The 19,335-nt window shown below is 51.5% G+C and overlaps 5 protein-coding genes across 5 annotated transcripts; 2 read left to right on the forward strand and 3 right to left on the reverse strand.

The window, feature by feature from the left end:
• Nucleotides 1-652: 652 nt before the first annotated feature.
• Nucleotides 653-2,567, reverse strand: ABOM_004711 (MFS transporter; the record flags this gene model as incomplete). The annotated part of the gene is made up of 4 exons (XM_022531840.1): nt 653-881; nt 957-1,088; nt 1,187-2,173; nt 2,230-2,567. 4 exons carry the CDS (start codon nt 2,565-2,567, stop codon nt 653-655), a joined length of 1,686 nt encoding a protein of 561 aa, XP_022390311.1.
• Nucleotides 2,568-3,744: 1,177 nt separating this feature from the next.
• Nucleotides 3,745-5,472, reverse strand: ABOM_004712 (cytochrome P450; the record flags this gene model as incomplete). Its single annotated transcript, XM_022531841.1, has 6 exons — nt 3,745-3,920; nt 3,978-4,054; nt 4,105-4,721; nt 4,772-5,157; nt 5,208-5,346; nt 5,401-5,472. The coding sequence occupies 6 exons, from the start codon at nt 5,470-5,472 to the stop codon at nt 3,745-3,747; spliced, it is 1,467 nt and encodes a 488-aa protein (XP_022390310.1).
• Nucleotides 5,473-7,164: 1,692 nt separating this feature from the next.
• Nucleotides 7,165-7,949, forward strand: ABOM_004713 (alcohol dehydrogenase; the record flags this gene model as incomplete). The annotated part of the gene is made up of 4 exons (XM_022531842.1): nt 7,165-7,212; nt 7,263-7,480; nt 7,531-7,705; nt 7,758-7,949. 4 exons carry the CDS (start codon nt 7,165-7,167, stop codon nt 7,947-7,949), a joined length of 633 nt encoding a protein of 210 aa, XP_022390309.1.
• Nucleotides 7,950-9,104: 1,155 nt separating this feature from the next.
• On the forward strand, nt 9,105-14,874 carry ABOM_004714 (putative Rho guanyl nucleotide exchange factor; the record flags this gene model as incomplete). Its single annotated transcript, XM_022531843.1, has 5 exons — nt 9,105-9,227; nt 9,291-9,342; nt 9,418-13,754; nt 13,824-14,093; nt 14,146-14,874. The coding sequence occupies 5 exons, from the start codon at nt 9,105-9,107 to the stop codon at nt 14,872-14,874; spliced, it is 5,511 nt and encodes a 1,836-aa protein (XP_022390308.1).
• Nucleotides 14,875-15,649: 775 nt separating this feature from the next.
• ABOM_004715 (GTPase-activating protein) lies at nt 15,650-19,189 on the reverse strand (the record flags this gene model as incomplete). The annotated part of the gene is made up of 3 exons (XM_022531844.1): nt 15,650-17,921; nt 17,970-18,321; nt 18,382-19,189. The coding sequence occupies 3 exons, from the start codon at nt 19,187-19,189 to the stop codon at nt 15,650-15,652; spliced, it is 3,432 nt and encodes a 1,143-aa protein (XP_022390307.1).
• Between the last annotated feature and the right edge of the window lie 146 nt (nt 19,190-19,335).

Consider the following 19,335-nt stretch of genomic DNA (forward strand, 5'->3'; position numbering starts at 1 on the left):
GACGGGCTCTTGGTTGCAAGGCTTGTACGTCTTGTCCGTCTTGTCCGTCTTGTCGGTTTTGCCGCTTACGGGTTAACTTCTCCCTGCATACCAGTCCCCGGGAACCCCATACGAACTGTCAACGCATAAGCATAAAAGGAAAACGGCGGTACATCGACAGAGACAGAAACCAAAAAAAAAAAAAGGGACCAGATTGACTGACGATCCGGCGAAACGGCTGAATCACATGTACCACATGGCCTAATGTGACCCTTGGGTGCGCAATGCAGGGTCGCCCCACTCATGTTCGGCCCTAAACTGAAGCTTTTTGGCGATGAAGATCCGTCTCGGAGTCTCCGGTTACTCACTGGCTGCAATTCGTTTTCTTTCTTAACACAGTCCTGCACCAATAAGACCCGTGCCCGCTGTCGATCTCTGCTCTCTTGGTGAAAAGCCTGATTATTCTCATTCGGAAATTAAGCCAACTCCGTGAACGGTGGTGTTCTCGTGACCACGTTCGGCTTTCCTTCCCTCAGTGCCCACAGAAGAAACGAATCGCGGTGTGATTCGACATGGATAAAAAATCTATGGAATCCTTCCAAGCCAGCTGAATAACAGAAACCCAATCATATGCAAAGATCTCTCCCTAGAACCATTGAGAATTTCCGTCATTCTACGCCCGTTTTACCCCTACGGCTGGTGCCAACCGACTCCTCTGACGTAGTCGAGGGCCGAATACGAGGAAAAGCACCGGGATCGGAATCATCACGACGGCGATACAGCCGAGCAAGGTGCCTGCCCATTGAATGCCCAGGTTGTTGAACATCTGTCGTGTGAAAAGTGGGAAACACGCTCCCACCATGGATCGCATCATGGTGTTAGCTGCGAACGCCGATGCCGCACTGAGAAAAAAAACAGAAAGAAAACAGAATCCGTTAGCATGAGAATAACTAAATGTCTAGGAACATGCCACTTACAAATTCAGATACGAATCTAGCAGGTAATTGAACCCCTGCATGAATATCGATGTGATGCCAAATCCGACCATCACGCCGGCCGCCGTGGGAGCCATCCAATGAATCGAGGGGTTCCAACCTGTCCATCCAAACCTATTACATACTGTCAACTCCATGTCTTGGCCAAGCATATACGGCCAAGCATATGGCCAGACATATGGCATGATCGAGTCTAGGAGAAGGTCACTCACCAGAAGAGACCTCCCGCAAACGCAACACCACCTACGATGCAAGGGGGTAATCGCCACTCAGGTACAGGCACATTACTATTAGCCTCCAGTTTCCGGGAGTACGATTTCTGAAGCGAGAGAACGAAGCTACTGCCCGAGATTTCACCAATAATCAATCCAATAAAGGGCAATCCGCTCACTCCACCGGTCATACCATAGGTGCCTTGGAAGACAATCGGGTAGGCCGACAGCAGCGCATAGGCCAGTCCATAGATGAAGGACATATACAGGGTCAGAAGGAAGGCGATGGGCTCGGTGAACAAGATCAGAAAGGGCCGCGCCAGGTTCTTAGTCACCAGCTCCCGGAAATCGATCTCATGTTCATCCTGCCGCGCATGAATACCCCAGTTCCTGGTTTGACGGCGCAGGATGGCCGCCTTTTGCATTAATACAACGGGCGCGTACGTCTCCTGTGCGAACAACGCCATTAGGATCAAGCTCAAGAACCCGACAAAGGCCGGGATATAGAGCGTCCACCGCCAACCTAGGTAGCTCTCTGCTGTGAACCCACCGATAAACGGCGCGGTAAACGGTCCGGTAAACACCGACATCGTATACACGGCAATCGCAACCCCTCGATGATGGTTATTGAACAGATCCGACAGACTGGCCGGGACAAGAGCGATGACACTAGCGGCGCAGAATCCCGCGAAGAAGCGGGTCAACATGATGGTTTGCGTGTCTTTCGCCGTCGCGCAGGCGATCGTGAAGATATCGAATCCGAACATGCCAACTAACAAGGGCCATCGTCGTCCGATCAACTCAGACGCCGGCGCCCATATTGTCGGCCCAGCAGAAAACCCCAGCACATATAGCGTTGTACCCAGCGCAGCGACTTCTTTACCGAATCCGAACTCCTTCATAACACCCTCCGAGGCCGTGGCGAAGACAGCACTTGCATACGCCGTGACAAGTGCACAGAAAGTCAAGAGCGACCCTATAAGAACACTGTGGTTGGATTAGTGCCGGTGCCTGGGCCACATCGCGATCAAAGTGCAGCATACCGCCTTCTCATGGGCCAGTTCTGGGGATGCATGGGGTCGTCCGATCCTTCAAACTCAACCACGTATTCTTCTGCGTCCGGTAGGGGAGGGGGGTAGTCTTTTCCTGCTCCCATGGGCAGCCATTGCTCTCGAGGAATGCGGCTGCGATTCGATCCAACGGTAAGTTGCTGCTGTAGGCGAGATGTGTTGATGCGCTCAAGCTCGACGCTATCGTGGAGGGTGCTAGGACGGCGCTGTGACTCGAGGTCGACAGTTCGAGGCGGCAGGGGAGCCAGATACCCTCCAGAGGTAGCGCTGACCGTCTCCTTCGAGGCCTTTTCCACAAGGCCGTGAGTCATGATCCCGATGCCTAAAATCCCTATGCCGTAGGTCTCACGAGCTTTCACGTAGTCTACACGGGTATGGAGCGACAGCCGGAAAGAATTTCACTACGACTAGCAGGTGGCCTGGCTGGCTATTTCTTTTTCTTATTTCTTCGAAGAGAGACTACAGTGGGTCAAAAATTCAAGCCCAAATCATCGGGGTGACTTGCCGTAGTGTAGCGCATCGTCCAGAGTTGGGGGGTTCTACCAATCCTGCAAGTGCCAGCACCCATGGGGTCAGCCGACTTAACATATAGATTTAAGAACTTGTCGACCAAGAATTTTCCCCTCGGCGAATCAGCACACCGGGATGCTGATCCAGCATGGACGTAATTCCGCGGTGAGCACGTCTTTTCGGGACTAAGAAATTAGCGGTGGACACCTTCATCCCGAAGCTGGGTCTGTTGACCCGGTTAGTCGGCATGGCGCGTCCTTTTCGGAGTGCTAAATGGGCCCCGATATCGAATCAGCTCCCTCCTGGCATCGCGATATACCGAAGAGATACAGAGATATGGGTTACCTCAGTCGTAGTATTCCTTATTTCTTCCTCAGAGCACCGGCCACGACAGTCATAGCCATCGCTAAGAAGCGTTAATTTCCAAACGAGAGGTAACGCTCGTGGTGCCCTCTTTGCACCGAGCAGGCATGCCTCTGCCGATCCCATCTTTAGGGCTTACTTTCGGTCCGTCGCACAGCTGCGGTTCTTGGCACCCGTTCCCTAGTCTTAGCGGCTTTTGAACGTGCATCAAGCATTTGGGCTATTGAGTTTGAACCACGTTTAGGCTGTCAGTTTGGGCAATGATCGGATGATATAGCTTCAGATCGAAGAGAAGGACAAAGTTCGTGGCTTTCAAAACAGCGAAGGCTATCTAAACTGAGTAGCTCGTACTCATCCTACATCCGAAGCCATATCCTACCATTCACAACCAGAACCTTTTATATGAGCATTGATAATCAGATACTAGATCCCATTATTCCCTACCCCAAATAACATCATATGAGCCAAGAGAAACCACGGAATTGAATCCGCGGTGGAATCAGCCAGGGACTGTGCCTGACGCAAGAGATCCACAATATGGCTTTCGCTCGGCTCTTTCTTGTGGCCCGTCGATAACGAACGATAACAGGCCTCGGATAATTATACATTACACCATCACACCTCCACGAGGCACCGCTTGCCCTTAGGAAACATTAAGAAGAACAGCATCTGTTCCATGTCGTTATCGTTGAAGTCGTACTTGCTAGAAACCTTAGCATTGGGGAAGTAGCGGAAGAAGTAGCCGGTTGCGAGTCGCAGCTCCACCTTTGCGAGGTGCAGTCCAATACAATCTGCATTGTCCATGTGAGTGTTGTAGCTACTAGAGCGTGAAAAGCATAGAAACTTACTGCGAGATCCAGCCCCGAATGGCATGAATGCGTCTTTCATGAGCTTTGTAGGTGAGGCCCACCGAGACGGTTCGAATCTGATATGTACTCAGCAATGCACGGGTCATTCGCTTATGGCAATTCTTACCTCTCCGGATCGGGGTAAGCAACCGGATCACGATGCAAACTATACAGCTGCGTGCCCACTGTAGAACCCCCAGGTATCCAGTGGCCTCCCATTGTCGTTCCCTTCGGTGGCACGCTGCGTGGCAGGGCTGAAGGAACAGCAGGGTAGAGACGGAGAGCCTCGCTGATTACCTGGTTCAGGTAAGGCAGTGGCCGCAGGTCCTCGTCCGTGAAGTCATCTCGAATCTCTGCCAGTTCGTCGACCAACTTCTGTTTGATCTGAGGGTCCCGGCAAACAGCCCAGACCAGGTAGGTCAGAGTGTTGGCAGTAGTGTCGCTACCGGCCACGATGAAACTTTGCGCATCGTCTCGGATTTCATTATCCGGCAGACCTTCCTCGCCCGCATTGTACAACTTGGTGAAGACGGTCGGTTTTGGGTTGTTCGGGTTCTCAGCCAAGAGACGCTTATACCGATTAATAGACTCTGTCGCATATCCGAACACACGGTCTCCGCTTTCGTTGACCTCCTTGATGATGGGGAAAGGGAGGAGCGTCGCCAACTTGACGAGGATAGGGAAACTTGCACGGATACCACCAATCATCGAGGTCATCTCGATGTCTTTGACATATTGGTTTTTCTGCGGTACATTAGCTAAACAGCATCCGAGCGAAGAAACGAGCCACTAACCTTTCCCTTTTCCAACATGCGGAAGGATTCTCCAAAGGTAATCTCTCCAATGACATCCGTGGCCATGAAAAACCACCATTTATAGACGTCCGCCACGCCACGAGTCTTCATCTCTTCTTGCATTTTCTGGATCGTCAGGCGCACTCGAGAGTCGATCAGTGGCTCCATCGACTTGAGTGACAGTTCAGACATAGGAGATGAGAGGAGTCGACGATGGGCATTGTGGTATTTGGGGTCGGTGGTGGTGAAGATACTCTGTGTATCCTTGCGGTTCAAGAGGGAATACCAAGGGGATTTAAGGAAACCACTTCCGATACGATGGATTTCTCGCGCGCCGCTGATGTCAGACACATCGACTTCGTCGGGTCCAATTCGCACAACGGGGCCTGTACCCATCATTAGCCAAGTTTATGTATATCTTGAATGTGCGACGAACCATATTTTTCATGTAGAGCGTGGACATATCGGGGCCGCTGGCCGGTGACGACTTTGTATCGGAGAAGGAGGTCGGTAAACTTGGTATACCAGGGACCGGGTAAGTAGCTTAGGTGACTTTTCTGCGACCGGTATACGACCTATGACGCGAATCAGCTGAGGCTGCGATACAACAGAGGCAGTGAGCTACCTACCGAGAGAACGTATACCAACAGAGCGATCGATGCGATGGCAGGGATATTCTCGCGAATAAACCCGGAGTCCATGTTGTTTGCTGATACTGGCAATCCCCAAGAATATTACCTCTAAGAGATACAAGTCATGAATCCTTAGGCTACACCCTAGACTTCATAAAAGTGAAGGTTAAAGGTGCTGATAGGGTTGGCGTCGGGTTTTAATGGAACCCGTGACGTTATATGCAACGTCAGACTATTGACACCTGGCTATGGCACCCGAGCTTCTCTACGTCTCATGTTGGACATGGGCAACAGGTGCAAGATAAGTGAGCCTCTGCCAGTGAGAAAGAGGCGGGCCTGGATCGATGAATGCGTGGTCTTATCAAGGGATGCCGCTTCTGGAAGGACATCCCTTGATACCCACTCCGCAAACAACATGGCAGCGCCAATTCAACCAATACTAGTACTATCAAACGAAAGCCAGGTAATCAAAATATGTAAACATAATCGTATTAATTCGTTTCTTCCGATTGCAGTGTGGGTGCATCTGTTGCGTCCTGGTCAGCAATTAACGCTCCCATCTACATGCTACCAAGTCAACCACCCATTGATATGTTTAGTACCAACTCCTCTTTCCATTCTATCTATAGCATGCACCAATAGCAGGTACCGTGTCAATTTTCCGCAAAGTGCAAGTCAAATCAAGAGGCGTTTCCTAAACTTGGTTCTCTTGGCGCGAATGCAACATCACAAATTGGAACGGAAGTTGTATTCAGAACCGAATACCACCTTCCTCCAGAAGTAGGAATCACGTCAAGATGCCTACCATTGATAAGATTTAGATGGCTGGCTAGCGAGCACATCGAGAGCTTGACGAATGAAGAATGATTTGAAGTATCAATGTCGGCCGGAAATGCCTCTCAATGAACTATATATAACCTTTCGCAAAAGTAGTAGAATGGCTTACACGATATCGGTATCTGGGAAACTCAGGACTCGCCTCTCAGATTGAACTTAACAATTACACTGAAGTGTCTCAGATACTTTTGAGGTATCTAGGGGACCTTCACAAAATACCTTTATATAACCCCCGTTGCATGCTATATAGGATGCAGTATGGGTGGCTGCCCAAACGGAAAAATGTTCCCACGGATGTGTCGCATTCCGCAAAGGACGAAAACGGCTTCAATAATCATTCGAAACATCATTTGCCTGTTCTGGTATGGTATGTATCGAGTCATGTCATGGCCTGGAGAGGGTCTAGGCACCAGATCGGCGAGGTTCTAGCCACACCTTTTGCATTTTCGGGTATACATCATTCTTCCTTCGGCTATTAGGATCCCATATAGATTAGATAACCCCATCACATAGACGTTTCTGGATATGTTTGAATTCGTAATCAATCATTCTAGAGACATATGGATCAGAGAGCCCTCGTGGGGCCTTTAAACAACTAACACCAACATATACTGGCTAAACTAAATGTCAAGTCACCATATGACTACTAAGCTATCTTCGGAAATCGAGCAGGAGGCCCTTCTTTGATTGTGATATAGAACTCTTGATTTAGCCAAAGTTCGGCGGTATGGAATGATTAGGGTTGGAGTAATTAGTTGGAGAAACGCATGGTGCCACGGAGTGCATGGCTTCATCTCTCCAACACTAATGCTAGCGCTGTACTACTCCGCTCACTGCTGCTGTAGATTAGAGCATAAAAATACAAATGCCTCTATCTTACTAACTGCTCACTACATCCTTTTGTGAGCTTCTCCCGCTCAAAAAATGCCTCCGTCCATTCCCGAGACGATGTGGGCAGCCCAAATCACCGCAGTATGCGTTTCCATCATCCTATCAACAACCACTACCCTAACGCCCTTCAGTTCAACAAACCGTACACCATTTCAACGGTCAATACTCCCCAGCTCCGTCCCAATGAGCTCCTCGTCAAAATACACGCCGCAGGATTCTGTCATTCGGATATCCAAGTGCGGTGCGGAGAACTCAACAGCCCTCTGTCCTTGATTCCATCCCATGAGCCGGTAGGCACAGTTGTGCGGGTAGGGAAGGAATCCGCCTCAAAACGAAAGTCGGCGATCGGGTGGGTATCTTAAATTTCAAAAATGCATGCGACAACTATGCTGGATGCAGAGGGTCTCGCAAAATATATGGAAAGCTGGATCCGCGATTTTGTGATCACAGAGACAGAGGAGGCTTCAAGAACGACGGTTGTTTTGCCACGTATATGGTCGCCGACTCAGCGACAACAATCGCTCTTCCTGGCTCTATGTCCTTTGAACAAGGAGCGCCACTTTTATGTGCGGGGGTACGTCGCTATTCCTATATTCCACTGGAGAGGAGCCAGGACGAAGATTTAGGCCACCGTTTGGGGAGCGACCAACAAGGCGCGACCATTTCTCCAAGCAGGTGATCCGATCGGTGTGATTGGGGCCGGGGGGCTCGGGCAGCTGGGTGTACAGCTTGCTAAAGCGCTGGGATACCGAACGGTGGCGATTGATAGCCGAGATGCTAGTCTACAGCTTACGGACGGCATGCCCACGGTGCTTTAGCCGGATCATCTAATAACCTCTACGTGTGACGATGCATGCGAGAAAGTTCTGGATCTAACTGGGGGTGAAGGCCTAGCCGCAGTGATCAATTGTGCAGATTCAATTGCCGTCAACGCCTGGAGCTTGGGGTTACTGCGAATTGGCGGCGTAGCGGTCCTTTTAGGTCTGCCGCCAGAACAGTGAAGATTTGATACTCATCCCATTGTCTTTCGTGAGTTGGTTCTACGAAGAAGTTACGTTGCTAGTCGAGAAGAGGTGGAGGGGATGATGGCGGTGGTAGATCAACATGGAGTTCGGGGCTCAGTTGGACAGTGGTGAAGAAAGATGATTGATATCCTGCGGGTCCCCGAGATGTATTTATCCAGATCATTTCGCGGGCGGTTAGTTGTGAAGTTTTGATTAATGAACAGCTGTTTGTTCCAATGCCCGGGACTAGATTAATTGGGCTTCTACAGTATAGTATAGTAGTACTATTATATATACTAACCAGAGGTACTCGCTTCGAGATTGGATTTGCGGTCTTGATGAAAAAATATATAGGCGTCGACCCATGTTTCAATGACAATGTACTACTAGTATTACCTATAGTTCCATACGATCTGACCTTCTGGCAAAAGCAATCCAATCGATATAAATGGCAATCTTCTCGTATTCGGGCAATTTGATCGCCAATAGGCCAACAATTCACTAGTTGGTAGTGGGTATTTTCCACTCAGTGGGTTCATTTCAAGCCAAGAAAAAAAACTGGCAACGCAGATACAGGCGAGGGACTGTGAATGTATGTACTACTACTAGTAGTATTATCCTTGGGAGCCCAGTGGAAAGATTACCATACGGTACGGTCAGTGATGCCCAAACAATACAATTTGGGAACAGCTGTTCTTGTAGTACAGTAATCCTGGGTCAGGTGTTCTCCTCTCTCTCGTTCTCTCTTCTACAAAAGTATTTTACTCATTACACACTCCCTCCCCTCACTTCTCGTCTTCTGTTCACGACAATCTTTCTGTGTCTTCCTTTCTGTGTGTGTGTGTGAGTGAGTATGTATGGATCCTTTCGCTTATATAGTCACACCCAGAGGTACCCATCTGTTCTAATTTCGGTTTCTCCAGAGAAATGTGGGGATGGGTCAGGCTCGGAACCATCTGAGTGGATGAAATGGGTCTTGAGCCTCAGCCTTTCCTTCCGTCCATCACAATAATCAGGCTGACGAGTCTGACAACAAACAACCACACCAGCGACACTCCTCTTCTGTTCTTCCTCCCATTTGCAACCCCTATTGTTTGTTTTTCTACCCCCCTGATCGACTGCACCGGCTGACCCCTACTTGTTCGCTCGTTTCAGCCTGCCCTCATCGCTGCCTTGGCAATTTCCCCACTGCCCCCCCGGGGTCTTAGTCCCTGACGCCAGCAGAGCCTCTGTCGCTACGAACACCCCCTCCTCCCTACGTCTCTCGTTTTCCCCTATTCAGCTTCCCTTCCGGGCCCGTCTCGTGCGGATCACACGATGGCTCACTATCAAAATGGCCAGCCACCATATGGACAGTCTGGAAATTCCGCACAGCCTTCCCGCTATGACCTGTATACCTCCGCTCCCTCTACCTCGCAGAGTAACCCGACACTCCGGAGGATGCCGAGCTACAGTATAGGGGACGATGCGGGTCTCTTTGCGCCGTCCCATTCTCATAACCCACGACCGACAGACGCAAGCGCTCGTTATTCCGAGTGGGGTGCTGGGGACTCCCAAGGAGGTTATAGCAATGACCGACAGGAGTACGCGGACCATCCCAGATATGCACACCTCCCCTCCGCAACCGCACCCCAAATTCCTCGCAGTCGCGCCTCCTCGCAGTCCAGCTATCAGTACCAGTATACCTCATCCATTTCCTCACCGACCCAGGCGGCGTACAACCCCCAGCAATACGCCGTCCCTCCGACGCCGTCGCAATTGAATTACAACCCCTTGGCATATTCTAGTGCAAGCAACAGCTCGGCCCTAGGACATCAACCATACAATCCAGCCGCTTACCAAACCACCAGCGTCGCTGGCTACAGCTCGGCTGGTGTCCAGCGACACCCTAGTGTCGGCTACGCGCAAGCACCTCCGACACCACTCTCCTATGCACCACCGGTTCCCTCGCTACCGCCGCCACCACCTCCGCGAGGTCCGGATCATCCGTATGGAAGTCGTTTGTCGCCCCAGTATAGCAGCCCTTCTCCCGGGACACCTTACGGGTTGGCTCCAGCGACCTCATCCTACAACCTTGCCTCCCCGTCAACCCCCGGCGCAACCTATGGGTCGTCGTTCGCCGGCATGGGTTCAGCGCAGTCTCGCCCCTACTCCAGTGGATCCTATGGACCGTCCTCTCCTCGCAGATCTGAGTCCGCCACCGCCGCATCTCATGAGGACCAACCCCCAGAGCCGCCCGCCCATGCGTCGTCAGGCGACGATTTGTACGGAAAACGACCGAGCTTGACCCGTCCCGGGTCTGGGCGATCTCTACCAACCCCGCCGATCTACCCACCTCAGTCACAAATGTCACCGCAGAGAACAGATACCTTGACTCGACATCCGCAATCGCGCCCGCTGCCTGGTCCACCAGTCGATGCGGAGGGCGATTCTGCCCCATTGACCAACGGAGGGAGTTTGCATGGCAGACCGGATGGAAGAGCCGCCTATGATGACCTGCTGAAAGAAGTTGAGGCGGCGGTATTAGAGGCCGGAGACCGAAGTAGTCAAAGATCGTTGCGTTTGGAGGCGCAGAACTCCAACCACGGAGGGGATGGCATGCGTCTCTCGCCTGATGAGAGGCATACGCACACCAACGGGAATATGGCAACAGGAACGGGGCAGTATGTCAATTATGATGCCTATAGCGACGACAGTGATGCCGAAGCGGCCGCAGGTCTCGCGATGTTGCAGATGGCCGACGAGGAAGACAGGATGCGGGCTGAGCGTCTGCAGGAACGCGAACGACGCGAGACAAATGCGTCCATCATCAGTGCATATGCCAGCCAACAACAGGCAGAGGCGGGTGATGAGGTAGCGCGGTACGGCGGGAACCTCCGGGGACAGAACCAGTACGAGGAGACAGACGTATCCGCCGACGAGTACGCTGATGCTGTCGACCATGGCCGACTGGCGCCCACCTCCGGCTCGCTGAGGAGCTCGAACGTGTCCGCGGAGGATCGTGGGGAATACTCGGACGACTACGAGTATCCTCCTATTACCCAGGACGCTGAATACCCCTTTGAACTGGTGCCGTCCCATGCGCGTGTTGACGCCGGCGGCACAGGTGGACTGTCCGAGCCTAGTGCCTATGGACGGCGGATGAGCTTCGATTATGGGGATGAGGGAACATTATCGCCTGTGCGTCGTTCCCATCAATCGGGCAGCGACGACTCAGACAGAGGAGAAGAGCCCGGAGATCTCTTTTTTCACCCCGGCATGCGACCTCTACCGCCAGCGCCGGTGGAACCTGCGAACAGAGCTGATTTGATCCCGCATTTGATGCCGGCGGGGACGTACCGGCATCAAGAGCAGGGAGATTGGCAGAGTGCTACTCAGTATACACCCTCCTACTACCCTGCTACTACTGACTCGTACGGGCCGACCGTGCCTAGCCCCTCATCTCAAGTCCCACGGTCGAGCTCTTTATCGAGTCACCCGATTGGACCTCGTACTGACCCCCCTATCAGATCCAAGACCGATGCAGACCGGGCCAAGTACAAGCAACAGCACGACCTGCACCGTCAATCGGGGTCACCGAAGGTGGCGTCCCCACAACAGGCCGCGGCAGGTATGACCCTGGATCTGCCCACGATTCCCGCCGGGCGCCGCAAGAAGTTCAATCCCACCAAACTGTCCACGGAGCAGTTCCGTCGTTGTACGGAACCGTGGGCGCTGAGTGCCATTCTGGAATGGATTCGGGAGCTAAGCGAGGAGGAGACTGATCTCAAGGAGCACACGATAGTCGATGCTATCGTCGCTTTGTTCACTCATAAGGTGCCGACGATGAACATTGCGGATGCAGAAACACTAGCCGCCCGTGTCGTGCAGAACATGTTGGCGGAGGAGGCCTTGATCAAAGAGGAGGAATGGGTTAAGTTCGGCCATGGGTCTTTGTCCGGCGTTTTGTTCCAGATTACCGGCACAGGATGCTATTCATCTCGGTTGCACGAGCAGGAAACTGAGGTCTTTGGACGCTGTTACTCTCATCACTGCATGCGAACGTTGAAGAAAGTGAATCTGCGAACCCAAGTGATGGAGCAACAGAAGAAGGCCGAAGATTGGGTGACCTTCTACAAGGTCCCGAAGGAGTTGTGGGAGTCGTATCCGAAGAAGGAAATTGACCGCCAGAATAATCTCCACGAGATCGTGACGACGGAGGACTCCTTTATTGGGCAATTGGATGTCCTGCGCGAATTGTATCGGGATCAGCTAGCGGGTATGCAGCCAAGCATCATTCCTCCAAAACGCGCCAATAAGTTCTTGAAAGATGTTTTTGGCAAAGTCGATTTGGTGAAGAGGGTTAATGAGGATCACCTCTTGGCCCAGCTGAAGTATCGGCAGAAAGAACAGGGTCCCTTCATCGGCGGTTTCAGTGACATCTTCCGCGAATGGATCCGGAAAGCCAAAGCAGTCTACATTGACTATGCGGCAACGTTTCCTCATGCCAACTATCTTGTTAGGAGTGAAGCAGAGAGGAACATCCAATTCCGGCATTTCCTTGAGCAGGCCCAGAGTCACAAGTTATCGAACCGTTTGAGTTGGGATACTTACCTTAAGGCCCCTATCACCCGAATTCAGCGATATACTTTGTTGCTCGCCACGGTGCATAAGAATATGCTCAAGGATAGTGAGGAAAAGGCAAATCTGGCGCAAGCGATTGAAGAAATTAAGCTGGTTGCCTTGGAATGTGACAACAAGGTGGGTGAAACAACCAAGAAGGTTGGTCTCATGGAACTGGCCGCCAAGTTGCAGCTCCGCCCAGATATGAAGAGGGAAGTCGAACTGAATCTGGAACATCTGGGACGTGAAATTGTCCACCAAGGGGTACTGCAGCGGCCAGGAACCCGAACCCGTTTCTTACAGGAGACCCACGCCATCCTCTTTGACCATTATCTGGTGCTAGCCAAGCCGGTTCCCAAATACAAGTTTTTCGACGTGTCGAAATTGCCTATTCCCATGGATCTCTTAGTTCTTGAAAGCACCAATGAAGATCCTGTCGTCAAATCCTCAGTGAGAGGCGTCGCGACTGTGACTCAGCCTCAGGCCGTGGCCACCCGCGCTGTAGATGGCAATGGCGCCAACGCTGCTGGTGCAGCGGCGGGCAAGACGATTGTTCCCACCACAGTCCTTGAGAATTCCACGGATAACAAAATCCTTTATCCTTTCAAGATCAAACATCTGGGGAAGAACGGGACGTACACACTCTACGCTTCTTCCTCTCAGACCCGACAGGATTGGTGTGAGAAGATTATCGAGGCGAAAACAAAACATGCTGCAGCCCTATTTGCGCAGAATGCGGAGCCTTTCAGACTCCGCGTACTTGCGGACACTGCCTTCGCTTCTTCAGACTATTCCCCGCCCCCCAAGAGCGTTATCATCGAAGGTACGCCTCTAGATCGTGCGATTAAAGATGTTGAGCAGCGATTTGCCGACCTTAAGAGACCAGCACCCGTCTGTCGGGCAAGCGTTCACTCTGCCACTGTCTTTCAACAGCCTCCTGGTCGTATGATGTGTGCAATTGGGACTGATAACGGGGTTTATATCTCTGAATACAATGATCCTCGTGGTTGGGTTCGGGTATGTATCTCTCTCTACTGCGTGGATGTCTCTAGTCGGTCGTTTGTGATATGACTAACATTGTTTTAGGCAATCCAAATTCCCCGAGTCACGCAGATCGCCGTCTTTGAAGAATTCAATGTATTCCTCCTGATTGCCGACAAATCCTTGATTGCTTACCATCTGGACGTTGTGTGCCCACCAAGTGGCGTCTCTACCCCAACTACGAGCGACTCGGCTCGCCGAGCACCGCAGAAAATATCAGGCAGTCGTGAAGTGGGCTTCTTCGCCGCAGGACACATGAAGGATCGCACATTGGTGATGTATAAAAAGCGAGATGGACTGTCCTCAACTTTTAAGGTTTGTTCATGCTCTCCTAGCTCCAGAAGTCTGCGGGACTAATTCGGTGTAGATCATGGAGCCAGTCCTGCAGAAATCATCAACGAGCAAGACTCGTTTCTTCTCCCGTCGTTCGCAAACTGAATTCTTCCGTGAATATGACGAGTTCTACATCCCGGCAGAAAGCTACAGCATCAATATGTTCCATTCGTCCCTGGCAATTTCCACCCAGCGCGGCATCGAGATTCTCACAATTGATAAGAAACAGACTTGGTCTGTTCCTGATTTCCGTTCGGAGGCTCCAGAGGCACAAGCCCAGCTTACCAGTATCGCCGCCCGTATTACCAACTTGCGCCCTCTGGGTATGTTCCGTCTCAGTGACAGCGAGTTCTTGGTTGTGTACGCTGAATGCGCGGTTTACGTGAATAAACATGGAGATGTGTCACGTAGTGTGGTCATGGAGTTTGTCGGACGTGCCCATACGGCCTGTCTCTACGGCAAGTTCTTGATATTGTTCAACGAAGACTTTGTCGAGGTGCGCAATGCGATGAATGGCCGATTACGCCAGGTTATCCCGGGGCATGGCGTCGTTTGTCTTGATGATGGCAGCAGCATGCCTGGGTCCGGAGCAAATAGTATTCCCACTACCACAGGTGGCACGGTGAACCTGTCCAGCGGATTGTCCAACGGCGTTGCCCTAGCGAACAACGGCCGAACTGTCAAAATCTGCATGCAGCATCCGGAGTACGAACGGAACCAGATCGTTCTCGAATTAATTGAGAATGAAGGGCAGAAGGATTAGATTCATTGAGTCGTACTGACACCTCGCTTCTCCTTCGTCCTCGCAGGATGTACCCCGCGGCAGAACTTTATGATGAAAATGTGCTGTGCCTTAGTATATCTGGATGACCTCTACCCCCATTCTTATTCTCACATCGCCTCACATCATATCATACCTTTCACCGAAAAATCTTCAACTCGGCGGCGATACAAGCCTCCGTTTGCATTTTGATTATTTGTTCTATCTATCACCCTTACTCTTTCTATTCTTGATCTATACCCCTTTTTTGTCATGCTTCATATTTCACTGTTCGTTGCCATTGTTTTATAGATTCAGAGAACAGTGCCCTGTACATACACAAATTTTCACACCATCTATCACTTCAAACGTTCATTTATATCCTGGTTATCACGCATAGTATTGAGGTATATCTAGGTAGTTGTATTGAGTTGCTATATGCAGATCTAACCATGTCAGTTCTCTTGCATAATCTGATCGCGCACACCGACAGAATCAAAGATCACAAAACAAAGAAAACAGAGCAGCATTCCACAATCCAACGCCACATAGTCATCAGATTCAAGTTAACGCTGGAGATCCATAGTACATACATATATTGACCATACTTCCCCACGGGAAGAACGGGCCATCTAAATGAGAGATACACTCGACAACGACAAGGACAAACAGCAGCTGAACAATGAGATAAGACAGGAAGTAATTGCAGGGCAAACACTCATATCATGAGCAAGAGAGACTGAGAGACAACGACACATCCCAAACCCAGTCATAGACCTCATGACTCAAATTCAACCTTGCTAACGACGTTACCATCATTATGGGGATGGGACGAGCTTTCTCTCTGCTGATGGTGGTGGTGGTGACTGCTGCTGCTCCCTTCAGCTGCGCTGTGTTGATGTTCGTCCTTGTCGTCCAGGAGAGATGCGTCTTCCTTTTTGTGGATGCTGACCACTTCGGCGCCTTCCAGGAGGTCCCGGTCCGTGTCGCGCACGCTGCGCCGTTCTGGGTCTGCGCCGTAAGCGCCGGCGCCCCAGCTGGAGATGCCGCCGACGATGATTGGTGGGGCCGAATTGCCACTGCGAGGATCGTAGTCCTCCTCGTCGTCCTCTTCGTCGTCTTCCTGGGGCCGGCTGAGAGCGTTGCGTTCCAGTTCGCGTTGTGCTTCGTCCATGCGCTTCTTGACCTCCGCAGCCATCCGGATACCATCTGAAACGATATTGTCCAGGACCCCACGCAGGCCCTTGCCTGGTGGAACAATTCCACCGGATGCACCTGCAACGGTGGCACCGGCAGCAGCGCTGGCGTGGGGTTTAGGCGTGTTGATGTTAGAGAAGGTGGTGAGGTTAGAGGAGAGAGACGTGAGTTTTGCTGCGGGAAGTGATTGGTCGGAAAGACGGAATGACTGAGGAAAGAACGTATCGAAAAATTGCTCTAGTAACTCGTCGGCCAATATGACCATGCGGAATGTGGGAAGGGTGATGTGTAGAGGATTGTTAGGGTCGAGGGCTGGGTTTGCAGCCTCTGATGCGCCCCGGTTGTGCTGGGTATCACTGTCGTGCTTCTTTGAATCGGACGGTTCAGGTTTCGCTTCGTCACCAATATCAATGAGGTCTTCTTCTTCGTCGTCACCAATGGCAAATGCGTCGAGCTTTTCGGTTGCTTCTTCTGTATCAGCATCCTTTTGCTCTTGTGTAGGCTTGCCTTCCGGGTTACTGGGATCGGCGTATTCAAAACAGCGACGGATGAACGAGCTGACACTCCCCAAGAACCTCTCATCGGTGCTCAGCTTATCCTGGTCGAAACGGTCGCGTTCGCTAGCCTCTTCCAGAGGTTCACTTGGGGTAATTGCGCCGTCAAAGCCTCGCCGAGAGAGGAAAAGGAGAGCTTCTGACATTCTTAGGATTCCCTCCCGATCGACAGTGCCGTTCCCATTATCATCATACAGGTCGAAAAAGTAGTTGATATTGTTCATAATGTCACGGGGTCCCTTGAGGCGTGCAAGTCCATTGACCACATTTTGTAGGCTGAGCCCTTCAGATGGCTCTGTGGCCCACTTCTGGAAGAGTCGCTGCATGAATTCGTGGTCCGCTGGCTCCGATTTGTTGTTCCATGCCAGAGACTTCCCAAACCCTCTGAAGCTACTGGAGTTCTGTTCAGCATTCGACTCCTTCCGTGAAGACCCCGGGGTGTCTCCTACGGCCCACTTTGCAGTAGCCGCGAGAAAATCGCGGAAAGCATCGTAATCCATGTGAGTGGGGCTGGGCCCGAGACCTACACGGCCAACTTCTCGGTCCACTGGAGGTCCCAGGATGGAGGAGGTGCGTTCAACTCTCTTCCTTTGTTGGCGCTTCTTCTCTTCGTCCAGAAGTCTTTGCCGCTGCTGATGCTCATAGAGAACCTCGTAGAATCGGTCATAGATCACGCCCAAATCATCCATGCTGAGCTTCTTGCTGTCCGGGCCCAGGTTCCGAATGGACGTGCGTTTCGCGAAACTCTCAATATTCTCCAAAACGGCGTCTTTGTGCTTCTCACGCTCCTCCGTAATCGTCTGGTGGGTAATTCCTGAAAATTCCTTGAAAGCGACTACCATCAGTTCCTGGAACCGGGTGATAGCCCTCAATTTGGGGTTCTCGGATCTAGGGTGGGCCGATTCGTCCAGACGAGAGAAGTATGACTTGAGGACAGATATGAAAGACCCATCATCCTGTATGTCCAGAAGCTCCTCGCCATTGATACGCAGGATGGCCAACCCAACTTGAAAGAGAACCTTCGGCCCTTCTAGGAAAAATACATCCAACACCCGGAAGGCGAAAACCAAAGGCATGGAGTTGATATAGAGAGAGAGAAACCATGGGAGTGACACAACGGAAAGCTGGACATCGGATTTGGTGAGATGGTCCCAAAGGACCGGCATGGTTTTCTCGACGAGGGACTCAAACACCTTTTGATCGAGCAATGTCCCATACATGGTTGTTGAGTAGTACCCTGGCAATAAACGGTCACACAAAACGGACAGGAGGAAGAAGGCTTGCGCCTCGGACATGTAACTAATGGAGTTAGCGATGACTTAAGGTGGTGACGACGAGGTGTTATACATTAACAGAGCCGCGACGACGATATTCATAGCCTGACAGTATCCAATCTCCGCATTAGTCCAACTGTAGGCTGTCAGGACTCTACGAAGTCGTCCTATGCCTTCCTCGCTTTGAAACCCAGCATATTCAGGCAAACTCCGGTTCAAATCTTTTTCAATCTCATCGATAGCCAAGGACTCTCTCCCGGAGAATTTCGAAAGTGTCTCTGTATATGAATTTGGCGATCTGAGGCGGAGGTACAGAGATCCGGACGACAACTCCCAGATTTCACCACGGAGACGGTTCGGAAGCCCAACCCGAATCAGCTTATGAAATGTGGGTTGTCGAATAAGAGTTGCGTTGCGGCCATTTTCTACAGGAGATTTTAATACACGGTCTGCATGGGGGCGAAACCGAGCCTAGGATATCATACCTCTGAAATATTCCCCCCATAGTCTCATTTTACTTCTGTCCCGGAGCTTGCGCGCATCTCCAGGGTAGCGAAAGATCATCCCTAGGCCGGCATCTGGCGGCTGGCGCACCTCGGCATTATCACTGTCCTGAGCCTTGGACTTGGCACCAGACAGCAAGTACTCCGAATAACAATCATTTACGACTACCCGCAGATTCTCGATTTCTTTCATGCATTCTCGTAATCCCTTCTTCAGCCCATCGCAGAATCGTTCACAGGCCTGCCTGCTCCCGACCAGCTGAATCGTAAATCGTTGGGGGATAAAGCCGGGGCTCTGTTGCTTCCCCAGCGCACCGTTCCATGTTGTGAGAGCGAGCGAGAATACATGACTCAAGCTATTTAGCCGTTCCACTCGACGGACGCAACAAAGGGGGAGAGTAAACCCATTACCGAACGGACCAGTCCCATTTGTTTGACCGGCCCAATGAGTTGAAGCGCTATGGGTTGCAGAAGGTGCGAAGCTGGTAGGTTGAGTAGTAAAGCAGATAAACCGTTCGCTCAAATGAAGTCGGCCAGCATAGCGATTCCCGGCACGGTCAAGGTTGCGAGGTTGGTCTCCGGATGATGTGGAAGACGAGGTATGTGGGATAGGAAGGATCAGTTCAGCAGTTATCTCTTGTAGGGGATTCTGAGAATCCGGAAGTCGAAATTGCTGGCGAAACAAGGAAGCTTTCGAAGGGTTGCGATCGGTGGAAGTGAGCGTGGGGAGAGTGAAGTTGGCCGGGTCGATCAATGACTGGGCTTTTTGAACGAAAGACGTCCACTGCATCATGATGCCGGATCAGACTTGCGGAACCCCCCAACACCGGGTAATCCGAGACGTCTCTCAGCTGCCTGAGCGGAGGAGGTTGTAAGGCTGAAGCTAAGGCCGGGCGGGAAGCGGCAGATGATGCAGCTCTCGACGGCGAGCAAGCT

This window comes from Aspergillus bombycis, assembly GCF_001792695.1.
Source record: "Aspergillus bombycis strain NRRL26010 chromosome Unknown contig00030, whole genome shotgun sequence".
Classification (NCBI taxonomy): Eukaryota; Fungi; Ascomycota; class Eurotiomycetes; order Eurotiales; family Aspergillaceae; genus Aspergillus; species Aspergillus bombycis.